Genomic DNA, 15,483 nt, shown 5'->3' with positions numbered 1-15,483 from the left:
TTTAGTGTCAAATAATTTAAGCTCCATGAGGGCAGGGATCTCACCTATTTTGTCCAATGATGTATCCCAACTAAATGAAAGAGTAGCAGTTAGCATCGGTGCCTGGTATTTATCTTTCTGATGGATGAATCTATATTCAGATGCCATTGTTGAGCACATGGAAAGCTACATGCTATGGAAGATTGAGCATAATCAGGGTTTCTTGAAAGAACAATTTCTGTTTTCACTGGACCTTTGCATGGTGACACTTAACCTGAAACACTTGTGGATTGTGCATATGAGTGTTTTTGCCCACAACTCTCCTTGTGTCTAATGCAATGAGCAGAGCGAGGTCACTCTTGCAGATAAATTTGTTTTCCAAAGGGGAACTTTGCCCGCTAATTTAAGGCAGCCACATAATCTGACTTACAGGCTCAGTCGTTTCTCATTTGCCATCTGGCAATTTAATTACTTTAAAATAAAGCTATATATAGAATGAAATAACACAAATTGGAAATCTGTGATAATATGTATGATAAGATGGTAACATTTCTATGTGTTCTTTTGTTTTGTTGTTGTTGAAAAAATAAAGGGCATAAAAAGACCTGAGAAGGAATCATTTCAAAGCTTTCCCTAGACAGAGCCCCTTATATAAATTTTATTCTTTGACTAAGAGCCTTTGTTATAAACTAAATGTTTTGAATTAGTGGATTATTACATTTTTCCATTGAGTTATAAGTCTGGCCCAAAGCTATGAAATAAGAGGTTGTCTAAATTGTTTCAAAAGTGTTTGGCCATGAAGTGGAACTGGGCTGAGATGTGAGGAAGATTCTTTTCCTTTTTCCCTTGTCATAGTATTTCCGGATCTATAGTCTCCTCTTTTTTCCTATCCCTTTACCCCTGGAATATGTTTTTTCAGTGCCTTCTTATACTCTGTTTCTGATTTCTCTGTCTCTGCTTGTGCTTCCCTAGTTCTCTGTGGTTAATTGCCAATGGGCAAAAGAACCAGCGCTCTGGATGGTAGATTCAAGTTAAAGAGTAACTCAGATAATGTTTGTTTGAGACAACATTGAGGGAAGGGCGATTATGGAATTCTGAAAACCAGGAGCCTAAGTGACAATTACATATAAAATAAAGATTAAAATGATTAGGGTACTTTATCTAATTTATCATTTGGAGTGGGGAAGTTGTATTTTTTTTTGGTGGATTTTTTTTTTCTTGATTGTTGTGGCAGCTAGATGCAAATAAGATCATGCTTTGGAACACACAATGCTGATTCTCAATCACTGGCAAAGAAGGGTGAGAAGACAGAGCATCCTAATTTGCACAAAAATGCAACCAAGTCATCATTTGCAGCTCCTTGGAGATTCTATTCTAAAGTTTTACTGCTTGTACAAGTTCCTTTGGTATCGGAGGCAGAGCCTGGGGCGTGGTTGGGAAACAATAGTTTGGTTTTTTTACCCCCTAAATCAGTTCAAATCCCTTATACCCTGAATTAACTGGAATTGCTCTCAGACTTGGCAGCTCCTGTAAAAGATCTGGGTGTTCATAGGGGCCTAATGAAATGGGGAACACATTTGTTTCATCTTGACTTCCGTAGAGGAAAGTCTGCGCTATTTTTGTGGGCTCAGAGGGGAGGAACTTCTGATCTGTTGGAGAGAAAACTGAATGAATGGGCACTGAGGCAGAAAGCCTGATGTGGCTGTCATGCAAATAAGAACCGTGATTGGCTTTCTCTTTCTTTCAGCGCACGATGTCACTGGCTGCTCTCAGCCTTAAAGATTAGGTTTCAGTAGGAGTTTTTCAGGTTCAAGGACTGTTAATGGTTTGTAACTGCCTGACAATAAGCTCAACCTCAGTTACATCAGCCTGGGCAGATGTCTAAGGATATGAGACCGGGGGAAGAAAAAGTTAGAATCTGTAGCAGAAGGACGAAGCTTGCCACCTGCCTACTGGGCTGAGCTTTTAATGTGATTTACATTTCTAAGCTCTATGTAGGTGCCCTGGAAATGGTGGTCTTCATTAATGCAAAGATTAAGTCTTTAATTAAACTTTTTAAGAAGAAAAGTAAGTAGTTCCTTTTCTCTCTACTACCTATTGTGTGCATATGTTTCCATATGTGTATATGTCCCTGTGTGTCTGTGTGTGTGTGTGTCCATGTGTGTGTTTTAGGTCCTTCGTTCTTTTGTGTGAAGAAATTAGAGTGTGAAACAGTGTAATAGGCATGAGTTAAACTCTACTGTATACCAGGTTGTTTAAATACCTCAGACTTTTGTAACTCTAGGACAGTATTATGTGATCTTAGCATGTCTTATTTATTTATGATTGGGGTTTTAAGTGAATTCACTTCTTTTGTGCTTTTCAAAAGAAGTCCTTTGAAGAGGGGGGAAATTCTTGTACTTAATTTATGTTTCCCTTGATATCAAGTATATGATTTTTTGATTCCTTGGCTAAATATGCAGCTGAGGTAAGGGAGCCTCTGTGTAATGTATCACATATTTCTGGTGGAGATAATCCCCTGAAACTCCCTGGCACTCTTTGTTGTGTATTTAAGAGCTCGAGCACAAACTGTCTAGACTGATCAGTGATTGTTGTAAGGTACAGAACTTTTGTGGTGTGCCTTTATTGTGTACTTACCATTGACTTACATTTCTTTAATGTAGGTGCTTCTTCATTCTCTTGAAAATAATAATTTTTATAACTACTTGGCTTTGTTTTTACATAGTCGGTGGTTTATTTTATTTTAGTTTAGTTTAGTGTTTGGACCAGTGACTTATACTGGATAAATGAACATGGGTAGGGGCATTGGTAAGAGGAGCTTTGGAGAAAGCTACAAAGAGCAGCACGGTGGGCTGATTTTCTGCAGCTCCTTGCTAAAGACTGCCTTTGGATGAACAGATTAAAAGTGGCCCTGGCGAGAGTGAGGAACACCAGGGGAAGAGACTTTTTCATAGGAGCCAGTTGGTAGCTGTGCAGTGGGGCCGATGGTGCGATTGATGGTGCAGACACGAATGCCATTACTTGGATTTGATTTGAAATTGTCGAATAGGAAAAGTTTCCATTTTCAATAGTTTCTAACTCTGAAGTATGGTTACTCAGTCTTTAAAATAAACGGACATCAGCACAAAACACTCTGATGAACTCTGGCTACACTTTGGGGGGACATATGGTGAGTTTGGCCCAATGCTAGATTCTTCTGAAACACAAATGAGAGTTAAGTCAGGTCTTTGTGGATTTTGTGTATTAAGATTGATAGTTGTATGCACCATGCAAAATATTTGCTCAACAAGAGTTTACATGAAATACTAGGTGCCAGATTCACATACTGCTTTTGTCAAATACTAAGCAGAAAGCACAATGGACGTTTCTGTTTTTAACTTGTTATCTAGTTCTCAATGTTTATTTTCTCATTTAGCAACTTACGGAGAAGGTGGGGTCCTTTTGAAAATGAGTTATCCTGTTCAGATTCATAAGATTGTAAAATTTAGTAGCTGCAGAAAAGATGGTATGTGAGATGAGCGCTAGCGTGTGGCCCAGGTTTACAAGAGACAGTGACAGTTCGAAGTTTGGGGCCTCGTTAGAATAATTTTTACTGTTCCTGCCACAACCATGTTTTACCTGAGTTATTTCTTGAGCTAAGCACTTTATGTATATTGGTTCATTTGATCTTTAGAGTAGCCCTAATAACTGTGCTATAGAGTATGTTTAGTGAATTTTAGATATGCTTAAATGGATTTAATAGTTTATGCGTGTGTTCTCACGTTACTTTGAGAATTTATTTTATGGTCTAGTTTCCAGGTACATGTTATGCTGGGGACATGGATACGCCCAGTGTGAACTCTATAGCATAGATCAGAGTCAGGAAGACTTGCTCCTCACTCACAGTTCAACTATCTGCTGGCTTTACAGGGGTTAGACTTGCTACCTCAAGCAAATGCCTCAGCACAAGGACTTTCTCCAATACCTTCCCAGTCTCTCTTATGCCTGGGTTACATGGCAGGTATATAGAAAGTATTAAAACATTGTTGATGAATTTGTTTTGGTGCTGTCGGCCTCATTTTGGGCTCCACTGATGCCCCAACTTAGCTTGTGTTGTCAGGAAAAATGAACTAGAGAGGTCTCAAGCCTCCGAGGATTTAAAGAAAAATTATTGTAGAGATTTATCTTAGTCTCAGGATTTTACCTGTTATTTTGTCCTCTAATGTCTTGGTCTCTTCTGTGCTGGGAAAATTTAGTTGAATTGGATTGTGTTGGGAAGAGTCAATTGCATTGTAATTTAAAAAATGTTTAATATAAAAGGGTTTCATGAAAGCAAGAAATGCAGAGAGAATTTTGTAACACAAATGGGTCTCCACATGTATTAGCTATGTCATTTACATGTAAATTGAATGTTTACGCTTAATTTTTTAAAAATGTAATTGAGTTTATAACAGTGATGCTCTTTAAATAATGCTGTAGAGGGAGAATATTTGTTATAAACCTCCTGGTAGGAAATTCATTTCTATCAGGACAGTCTAACATTTACTGTTGCGATGGCATTATACAGTTGAGTAACTGCTATTTGTTGTGTGTGTGCGAGGGGGGTTAAGTAGGAATTGGAGGTCTCTATCAATTCTGTCAGATGTTTTCAAACATTGGAGTAAAGGGAGGACCTAAAATGCTGGGAAGCAGTTAACTGAGCAAATGATTCTATGAAAACATTGTTTGGAGGGTGGACACTTTCAGCTTTTCCTTTATAAGTAAAACACTGTGGGCAAGACCCCTGGAATCTAACATTAAAACTAATTTAGGATTTGCTCCATTGCTCCCTTGCTGGCCCTTACCCGTGGATGTGTTAGACATGGAAACACATCATGATGTAATGAACTCGTAGCCAATGAAGTTGACACCTGAATGTATTCTATCTTTTTTTCTATAGCGGTTTCCAACCTAGATGAGGAAAGCCGATGGACAGTCCACTACACTGCCCCGTGGCACCAGCAGGAGAATGTGTTCCTTCCCACCACAAGACCCCCCTGCGTTGAGGACCTGCACCGCCAAGCCAAGCTCAACCTCAAATCAGTACTGAGGGGTAAGATGGCATCCTCTGTGAGCTTATTTTCTTGGGTTACTGGCTGCTGAGAGCATAAATTTGATATCTATTTATAAAACCAGCTCTACTTTTATTGAATGTATAGTATGCTACGTCTTTATACGATATCATAAATACAACCTAATACATGCTGATATGGTTTGGCTGTGTCCCCACCCAAATCTCATCTTGAATTGTAGCTCCCATCATTCTCCTGTGTTGTAGGAGGGACCCAGTGGGAGATAATTGAATCATGGGGCCAATTTCCCCCATACTGTTCTCGAGGTAGTGAATAACTCTCATGAAATCTGATGGTTTTATAAGGGGACACCCCTTTTGCTTGGCTGTCAATTCTCTCTTGTCTGCCGCCATATAAGACGTGCCTTTCACCTTCCGCCATGATTGTGCGGCCTCCCCAGCCATGTGGAACTGTGAGTCCATTAAACCTCTTTTTCTTTATAAATTTCCCAGTCTTGGGTATATCTTTTTCAGCAGTGTGAAAATGGGATAATACACATGCCTAAGATGTTCTGGTCTCTGCAGAAACTTGCCTATTGGCAGATATGCAAATCTGTTTCCAGGAGCCCACACCTTCTTAGAAACACTTTAGCATGTTTAAACCGCCAGTGTTAATTTGATCCAAATAAACCACTGCTGACATGGGCAGTTTTGCCACTGTCTTTTTAAAACCATTGTAAGTATTCAAAACCAATTTGTTTTTTTGAACACACTTGTTTGTTCTGTTTAGTTCAAGCTGGCTGGAAAAAGGACCTATATATAGACTTTGAAGACATGCTAAATGGTTTGATTTATCAGAACTGGGGTATCACCCAACTGGGCTCCTCTGAGCCTAGGTTCTGCCAGCAGATGAGCAAGGTATACTTGGTCAAGTAGAAAATATAGGAAGAGTGTATTCCTATATCTAGTTTAAAATTCTCATTTTTACTTCAATTTATTGTGGTTTGTTTTTCTTAATGAGATGGAGTCTCACTCTGTCACCCAGGCTGGAGTGCAGTGGCGTGATCTCGGCTCACTGCAACCTCCACCTCCCAGGTTTGAGCCATTCTCCTGCCTCAGCCTTCTGAGTAGCTGGGATTACAGGAGTGCATCACCACACCTGGCTAATTTTTGTATTTTTAGTAGAGATGGGGTTTCACCACTTTGCCCAGGCTAGTCTCAAACTCCTGACCTCATGTGATCCACCCACCTCAGCCTCCCAACATGCTAGGATTACAGGCATGAGCCACTGCACCCGGCCCAATTTATTGTTGATGTTAAAAAGTAAATGTGTGGCAAGGAGGGCAGCCTAAAGGTGATAAAGAAGGAAAGTAGTTCTTCAAAGAGGAAGGAGTGACTTGTAAAATTCAGAGACTTTTTCTTAGTACAACAAACCAAACTTCTTATTCTACCAGATGCTGCTCCTACCAGACTTCTCCTACCATGCAGTATTTGGGACATTAGTATACCAAAGAAGTATTTGTTATTTATCTGAAATGTAATTTAACTGGGGCTCCTGTATTTTATCTAATTGTGGAAGACTTGACTTTGGGAGAAATTCTGTCATTGATTCAAGGAAAGTCTAGAAAAATAATTTTATCTTGTATGTCAGTCACTTATGAAGTGATTCATTCTTTAATGTACCACCACTATGATGACTGATAACATTTATTAAACACTTAACTCTAATGCCAGATACTGTTCTAAGCCCACTGAATGTATTATCTCATCTAATTTTCCCAGTGATCCTACTGCTTACTGTTACTGTTGCAGATGGAAAAATGGAAGCACAACGATTAGAAACTTTCCCAAGATCTCCAAGTTAATTAGCAGTAGGACCAGGATTTAAACTTGGACAGTCTGAGGCTGTGGAGCTCATATTCTTAACTGCTACACTATACTGCCTTTAACAATGATTTATTTATTGGGAATCTGTTATTCTGGCAGAAGTGCAGAGTACAAAGGCAGGGTCCTAGCTCTCAAACACAATGTGGAAAATACTGAGGAGACAAACTAAAAATTGCTGTATGGGAATTAAAGAGGGCAGATAACTTGTGCTTGGAGAGACAAAGAATAGCTATCCATAGGTTCACCATAGATTTGGTGTTCTGAACAGAACTGTGCAGACATTTCAGATCATGGTTCTATTTTTTGTTCCTTTAATCTTTTGTAATGCTTAGATTATCTAATGTATCTTCCAGTATCTTGTATCTCATAGCTTTGCTATTGGACTATCCAGAAATGAGGGCATTGTTGGTTTCCCTTTTTATTTAGCCTGAGTAACCTCTGTCTTTAGTGACTTCAGTCCTAAATAAGAAGAATGGCATTCGTTTGGTTCGTTTGTAAATGGCCTTGGAGTTGTGCTTTGAGCTTTGTTGCTGTCATAATATTGGTCCCTTAATGTACCTAAATCCAACCAAAGTTTCTTCTAGATCCCTTTACTTCCTTGTGATTTATCTTTAGTAAATTGTGACCAGGAACTTCTCTACTTATAGTTCACCTTCCTCCACCAAATTACTAATAAGAATGTCAAATGGCACCGTTCCCAGGACAAATCCCTGAGGCAATGCCTCGTTAGCATTTCTCTGCCCAGCTCCTAAGCAACAGAGCACTACATGGTCTGGCTTGTAGAAAACGCTTTCGTGAAGGTATGTGTGAGTTTGAATATTCAGGCTCGACTGTTTTTGATCACTCTCCAGGAAACTGTGCTTCACTCCCATTTCATGTATTTTCAAGTTCCAGATCAGGACTTGACTTTTCTCCCCTTGAAAAACTGAACATCTGTTTATAGGCATTTCTGCTTTTCTTTTTGACTATGCAGTACATCTATATGAAGTATCATCTATCCCCACTGGTTTTGCCTAAACTTGCATTTTATTTTGAAAAGATAAATGCTTTCATAATTGCTTTAATGCTCTAAAATGGTTCGTCAAAGGGATTTACTATTAATAAAATTAATAACTTTGGAAAATTCCTGGAGCGCAACCTTTAAAGTCTGGATTTAAAAACTTCGTAAGAGATTTTAGGTAAATTATAGACTTATGAACAGTGGTTGGGAAGGATGAAATGAGAAAGATTATCTGAGTTCTTTTGTTCTCAGTTATTTACTTTTAACCACATGTACAGAACTTCACGTACCTCTTCCCCTATATCATCTTAGCAACCTGAAATAAACACAACATGAGTGCAAGATATTTATTACCTCATTATCAGTGAAGATTAAAAAAAATCAGTCTCTAAATATGTGGCACTATTAAGATTTGATGTTATATGAATTATCAGTCTAAGTTCATTCAACCTCAGCATTCTCTACTTAAAAATATAGAAAGGTAGCTAGGTATTCAAAGTGAGTAATCTAATTGTTTCTTCTTCTATTCTTACTGTGTCCATAATTTTAAGAAAAGAATACCATTCTTTAATATTAAACAGGCTATTGCTTTTTCATCGCCATTAAATGCTTATTGTATGAATTAGTCTGTCAGTTTTTATGGGGAGCTAGTCTACTCTTGGGAACCATAAAGTGTGAAGGGAAACGACACAGCGAGTATCAATAAATGCATAATGAAATGTAAACATACACGTTTTAAAACAATGCATAAATCCTTAGTAGTTAACAGATTAACTGAAGAAGCCACAGAATTACTGGAAAATGTTTTGTGAAAAAACTGAGTTTGACTTAGTACATAAAAGCAGATAATAGACATAAATTAATCAATACTGAGCATCTGTTCTGTTCTATGCCAGGAGTGTTTAAATGAATGGATGAAAGTTCCTGGGTCCTCAATTTTAAAGAGCCAGGCCTGCTGTCTTGGCAGCAGCTTGTAGCAAAGTTTGTCTTGAGGTTTGCTACTGCAAGCTTACTGTCTTACAGTAGTAAACAGGCAGTAGTGTGATGGAGGTGTGCATGAGGTACATTGTGCACACAGGGAGAGAGGGCTCAGTCAGAGAACAAAGAAAAGCACTGGGAGGTCCCCTCACTCCCCCACTCCCTCCTGCTCCCATCCCCACATGAGAGAGGAGATAGTCTTTCAAGATGTGTAAAATGGCATTTGGAGCAGGCTCTTGTCCATGTATAATTTCGCTCTACTCTGATCCGAATATAGCAGATATCTTTTGTATTTACAGCTGGAGAGTCTCTGGAGACTTTGATAAAATTTGATGGTCACAGGCTTAGATTAAATGTCTTGGTTTTGTTTGTTGATTTGTTACTGGAGATTTAGGTAATGATTCACTGCTAATGAAGATACAAACATGTACAGGTTGAACATCCCTAATCTGAAAATTAGAAATCTGAAATGCTCCAAAATCCAAAACTTTTTGAGCACTGACATGATGCTCAAAGGAAGTACTCATTTGAGCATTTTGGGTTTTGGGATTAGGGATTCTCACTCAGTAGTTATAATGCAAATATTCCAAAATCAGAAAAAAACCCAAATCGGAAACATTTCTGGTCCCAAGCATTTCGGATAAGAGATACTCAACATTTACCCAGATTTAAAAATGGCATTTTAATATTTGCTTCAATAGACATCTGGCTAGCAACAAAAAATAAATTTTTGAAGATGGATCCCATTATCTGTGAAGAATTCACTCAGCTTCTTACTGACTTTCCAGAAGAAGTCCACCCTTTTTACATCCATCATTGTTTGAATCCTTCATGAACTTCATTGGAGATAGCTGTGATGATAAGTAACCTAAATCTGGCTAAATTTTTATCTGCATAGTTTTTAGCTTTATGGAAAGGGCTACAACTAAGTGGAAAAGAAATCAAGAGATAGGAGTAAGCTGAATGAGAGGCTCAGATGTTGCTTTTTTGTAACCTGTAGACCTCATTTGACAACTATGAGCATATTAAAGGCTGAAATAAAGACATGTCACTTTTAAGGCTCCATCCCCAAAAAGCCCAACTTGAGAGAGAGATAAACATAATTTCTCACAGTATGTTTAACAGGCACTTTAGTTACTGTCTCTGTGTACATTCCTGCCTGAATTAGTTCACAGAGCAGCTGTTGTTGGCATCAGAAATGTTCTCTAGTCACAGCTCTTTCCTGAAGAAATGCATTTTAGCAGGTCAGCATGCTCCATGGCTCTAGAATTTAAAAAGTGTGAGCACAAGGAGGAGTGTCGAATCTGGCCTATGTCATTCAAAGTCAGAGGGTTATATTTATTATACCTGAAAGGATAGGAGTTGAGAATTTATTACACAATGTGAAAAAATAACTACTTACAGCAAGTGATTAAAAACAATGGTGCACACATCAACCTGTTTAACATTAAAGAATGATTTACCATCCAGGCGCGGTGGCTCACGCCTATAATCCCAGCACTTTGGGAGGCCAAGGTGGGCGGATCACGAGGTCAGGAGATAGATACCATCCTAGCCAACATGGTGAAACCCCGTCTCTACTAAAAATACAAAAATTAGCCGGGTGTGGTGGCGCATGCCTGTAGTCCCAGCCTACTCAGGAGGCTGAGGCAGGAGAATCACTTGAACCTGGGAGGCAGAGGCTGCAGTGGGCTGAGATTGCGCCACTTCACTCCAGCCTGGTGACAGAGTGAGACTGTCTCAAAAAAAAAGGAGAATGATTTACCTTTCCTAAAATTATGGACTAGATTTCCAAGTTGTTCCAGCCAGATTTCTCTACAGTTACCGACAGCAGACTTTGAGGGTGACTGCATCCACCCTTAGTTGTCATGAAGCCTCCTAGCTCCCTTTTGGTGTAGACAAGTATGTTTGTCTTGGGAGAGATTGTGGGCCTCCTTCTGGATTTGATGAGGGTGCTTGTCTGTCTTATCTGCCTAGAGCACATGGGTCCCTGAGATATCGCAGATACCCCTTGTCTTTCGCCATCGGTTCTCCACTTGAAGGTCCTGTGGCACTTTCCCAGAACTGTCTAGGAGGTGCCTTTGTAGGAATGGCCTGTGGACATTGATTGCGAGCTCTCCCTCATGGCATGATGCATCTGCCCACCACCTCAGACAGGCCCAAGATGGACATCTGCTTTGCCCACCTTGTGCTAACCACATTGAATTCTTCATCTTTTTTTCTGTAACTTTTAAAAAAATATGACATATAACACAGAGAGGTACATAAAACGTGTATGGCTTGAGAAATAGAGTGAACACCTGTATAACCATTACCTAGGTCAAAATGTGACCTAAACTTCAGAAGCTTCCTGTTCCTGCTTGCTTGCCTTTCTTTTTTCTTTCTTTCTTTCTTTCTTTTTTTTTTTTTTTTGAGACAGGGTCTTGCTCTGTTGCCCAGGCTGGAGTGCAGCAATGTGATCACGGCTCACTGCAGCCTTGACTTCCCGGGCCCAATCCATCCTCCCACCTCAGCACCCTGAGTAGCTGGGACTACAGGCACACAACACCGTGCCCAGCTAGCTTTTGTATTTGTAGAGATAGGGTTTTGCCTTGTTGCCCTGTCTGGTCTTACTCCTGGGCTCAAGTTGTCCACCTGCCTCGGCCTCCCAAAGTGCTGGCATTACAGGCGTGAGCCTCCACACCCAGCCATCTTCCTGTTTTCTAATAGAAGTCCAGGTGTCATGTGAAGTATTTTGAGTCACATCTAAATTCCAATCCTGACTTTGTTACATACTAGGTATAGGTTACTTGAGTTTAATTTTGTTTGTTTCTTCAACATTTTGATCTTATTTTCTCATCTATAAAGGCCATAATATCTGTTTACATGGGAATGAAATGAACATATTCATGTAAAGTATTAATATCTCAATGTACCTGCCCCTGAATGTGGAAGTTATAAGTGTCTGTGGAGGGAGGGGTGCATTTTAATTGAAGTGCAATGGAACATAGATATAATTTTACAAATCTCAAATGGCCTCAGGATTTAGTTGGATCTTTCTTTCCTACCCGTTGTGCTCCAGAGATATACTGTGGGGAGGAGGGCTAAAGGAACAGAACAAGGAACACCTTCTGATGACAGTGACAGACGCTTAATACTCAGGTTCATTTCATCCACATGAGCAAGATGCCTTTCGCCACTCACCATCAACCTCTGAAAGACCCCTAGAATGCTGGAGCTGGAAGGAGCTGCCCAGTCCTCTGGTCAGTCCCCCTTTCCATTTTGTAGATAAGCAAAGCAAGACCCAGAGAAGTTAAGGGTTCCTGGTGCTCACGCATGCTGGCCTATTCTGATCTCAGACCTCAAGAGCACTGAAGAGACCTGTCCCTTTGATGCCCTTTCAGCTGCCCTCCACTTTATGGAAGTTCACAGGGACAAAGCTCACCCTGGGAATCTCATGGCCAAAGATGGATTTGGTTTCTTTAGCCAGTTAATTTAGAAATGCAAATTGGCTCATCGTTGCCTAAAGGTGGTGACTTCATGGTTACTCCTGAAGTCTCCTCACTCACCCCTGATTTCATTAAAATTCAAATAAGTCTAAGAGAAATAAAGGAAGCATCACATGACATGTTTGATTAATATCTATAACCATTCTTTCATCTTAATGGCTTTTGGTGCTTATTTTTAGGGTTATAATTGGTTATTAGTAACTCAATAGACTTAAAAAAATAGGCACAGGTTGCAAGGGAAGGAAAGATAAACATTTGAAATTAATAAATACACTAATGATTTAGCACTTGCAGCTGAGTTTACAATTTGCCTAGTTTGCTACTTCCCAAAGAATACTTCAGTAAAATTGATATGCAAAAGGTGAAGGTCAGATGTCTCTGGCTAAGGTATTCTAATTTTTTTTTTTTTTTTTTTGAGACAGAGTCTTGCTCTGGTGCCCAGGCTGGAGTGCAGTGGTGTGATCTCGGCTCACTGCAATCTCCGCCTCCTAGGTTCAAGTGATTCTCATGCCGCAGCATCCCAAGTAGCTGGGACTACAGGTGTGCACCACCATGCCCAGCTAATTTTTGTATTTTTAGTACAGACGGGATTTTGCCATGTTGGCCAGGCTGGTCACTAACTCCTGACCTCAGATGATCTGCCTACCTCAGCCTCCCCAAGTGCTGGGATTATAGACGTGAGCCACCACACCCAGCCACTTAAGATTCAAGCAAGAAACTTTCGATCGCTTATATTCATTTATACAATTTTAAATCATTTTCTGGTTGAAACAAATATTGGCATAGAATTGAGGGGCAGGAGGAGTGCTATGTTATTCTGAAAAAGCAACTGAACAGAGGAAGGAAGTATAATTGTCTCATATTTCGCAAAACCGCAGTAGCACTGACATCTTGTTTTGTTGTCATTAGTGATTCCAGAAGATGAGATGGGAGACCAGAATTCTGGTTGCAGTGTTGTCAGTGGCAAGCTGCAGGATATTGGAAGTCAGGTCCCATCTTCGTACTTGGCTTCCACCTCTGAAAAACAATTTATGATTTCTGTGTTCCCTTCTAAGCTCTAAAATTCTGATTGGCTTCTTAGTATTTAACTGTTTAAGGGTAATATGTGTGAAGTTAACTGACACAAAGATATTACCGATGGCTGAGCCTAAGTCCTGACAAACTGGGATGTGTAATCTTAAGTTTGTATGGATGGAAAAATTGTCTAAGTGCATACTGCAAGTGAAGCACTGGGCTGGATGTTATAGTGCAATCAAAGATGAATGTCGTCAATGCTTTCCTCCAGAGGCTGAAAGCTAGCCAGAGATAAGATGTATGTATGACTAGCTTATGTGCAAGGTTCATAGCGGTGGTATTATTAAGCCTCAACCCTGGGTGTTATCTTTAAAATGAACTTGGTCAGCCTGCCCTAGTTAAAAATTCTTTACCAGCTCCCCATTACTAACAGAATATAACCTAAGCTCTTAGCATCTAGAAACCTTCCTGAACTCAAGCCTGTTTGTCTCATCTCATCTGCGGAATCACCTTTGCTCCCCAGACATCTCTACTCCTCCACCCAATTTTTTTTACTTTGTGCCTTCACGTGTAATGATAAAGTCCTTCAGTTGGAATGCTAGCTTGTCTTGTTCTTCTTTCTGTCTACTGCATGTCCCAAGCCATACTTTTTCCCTTCTGAACCACAACCTCTCACACCTGGCCAACTCCTGTTTCCCCTTTGTGAGTCATCCTTGGGTGCTAGAGTCCCCCACAACCTTTCCTGGATTTTCCCTGGGTAGCCCCAGGAAGTCCTTTTCTACCTTGTCATGGAAGCTTACACTCCACCATTCTACTGCTTATGATACACTATATAATTGTGTTTGCATGTTTATCTCCCCACTTGACAGTAACATCCGTGGGAATAGGGCTTTGTCTTTTCACTTGTGTGTCCCCAGCACACAGTCCAGTGACTGGGACTGCAAATACTGTTGTGTTTGTAGAAGGCCTGAAAATGTTTGGAAAAGTCACCTAAAACACAGGAGAGAGATCAGAGTCAAAGCCGGGGAACAAGTAGTGAGAATGTGGAGTGATGAGACTGGGGATGGAGAGGGCCAGTGGTGAGGAGGAGGGGGGGTTGAGGCTTGGAAGCTTTACTTTAGGGCACTGGGAGGGAGAAGTCTGCAAAAGAGCACAACTGGGGAAGAAGAAAGTCAGCCAGGATGAGGCAGTCATCATGGCACTCACAGGTGGGGAGAGAGTCATTGTAAGAAAAGGCTGTTGAATCGGTTGTTAGGTGGTGATTGGTGACCTTTGAAAGGGCAGTTTCAAGGAAGTCTTTAGATTAAGAAGCCAGATTTCCTGAGATAAGAAGGATTTTTATAAGCAGAAAAACAATAAAAGTAATTTTTTTAAAGAAATAAAGGTGAGTGAATGATGCCAACAGAGCAGAGAGGGAAGGGATAGTATTTTGAGGTGGTGGCAGGGTACAGCTGATATTATTACATGTTTTAAAAACTAGAGCTTATGAAAACAGGGCCGTAGACAAAAGGAGTCAGCAGGAGGGGAAAGGATTGCAGATATGGAAAGAGAATGGGAGGATGTTCCCTGAAGAAGCAGGAAGGAGGCAGTCAACTCAGGGCAAAGCGGAGGGTCGGAGGTTGCGGCCTCTGTCTCCTAGAGGGAATTGGGGAAGCGTGTTATGAGACGGAGCCAGAGATCGAGGCTGTTCATTACATGGTGTGGGAGCCTTGCTTGCAATATGGCCCCCGCCATATTGTTAGTTCTTTGGTGAAAAGGATGACTTTATTTGGTGCTCTCTCGCTCAGGTCTTGTGAATTTAATTAGGTTGACTTTTCAAAGACAAATGATATTATTAAAGGCTTAAAAAAAATATGTGTGGTATTTCATTTGGCTCTATTGGAATTTTTGTCCTGAGGGAAAGTTGCCCAGCCGGGTGAAACCATGGATTAAATGCCCTATTGAGAAAAAGAAAAGAGCAGACAAAAATATGGGATTAACAGAATGGGAATTATATACAAAAAGGGGCTATTTAACTTCTCCTATTTGATTTGATGGCACGGAATTTTCTATAATACTAAGTACTACTCTGGGTACAGTAACTCCAAAAGAAGTGCTTTCCTTGGTGT

General features: G+C 40.2%; 1 protein-coding gene across 4 annotated transcripts in view; it reads left to right on the top strand.

Moving 5' to 3' along the window:
* NHSL1 (NHS like 1) overlaps positions 1-15,483 on the top strand; it is a 156,105-nt gene that overhangs the window by 73,635 nt on the left and 66,987 nt on the right. For 3 of the 4 annotated variants that reach the window (XM_009452091.5, XM_527516.8, XM_009452096.5), the window contains exon 2: positions 4,898-5,050. In XM_009452091.5, coding sequence (XP_009450366.2) covers positions 4,898-5,050 — 153 coding nt within the window. Of the gene's footprint in view, positions 1-1,498; positions 2,047-4,897; positions 5,051-15,483 lie in introns of those variants that run through there. The other variant, XM_001171693.7, reaches the window with a different exon arrangement.

Source organism: Pan troglodytes, chromosome 5, assembly GCF_028858775.2.
Source record: "Pan troglodytes isolate AG18354 chromosome 5, NHGRI_mPanTro3-v2.0_pri, whole genome shotgun sequence".
NCBI classification, from domain to species: Eukaryota; Metazoa; Chordata; class Mammalia; order Primates; family Hominidae; genus Pan; species Pan troglodytes.
Note: the sequence above shows the minus strand (reverse complement) of the source record. Positions and strands in the feature narration are given on the sequence as shown.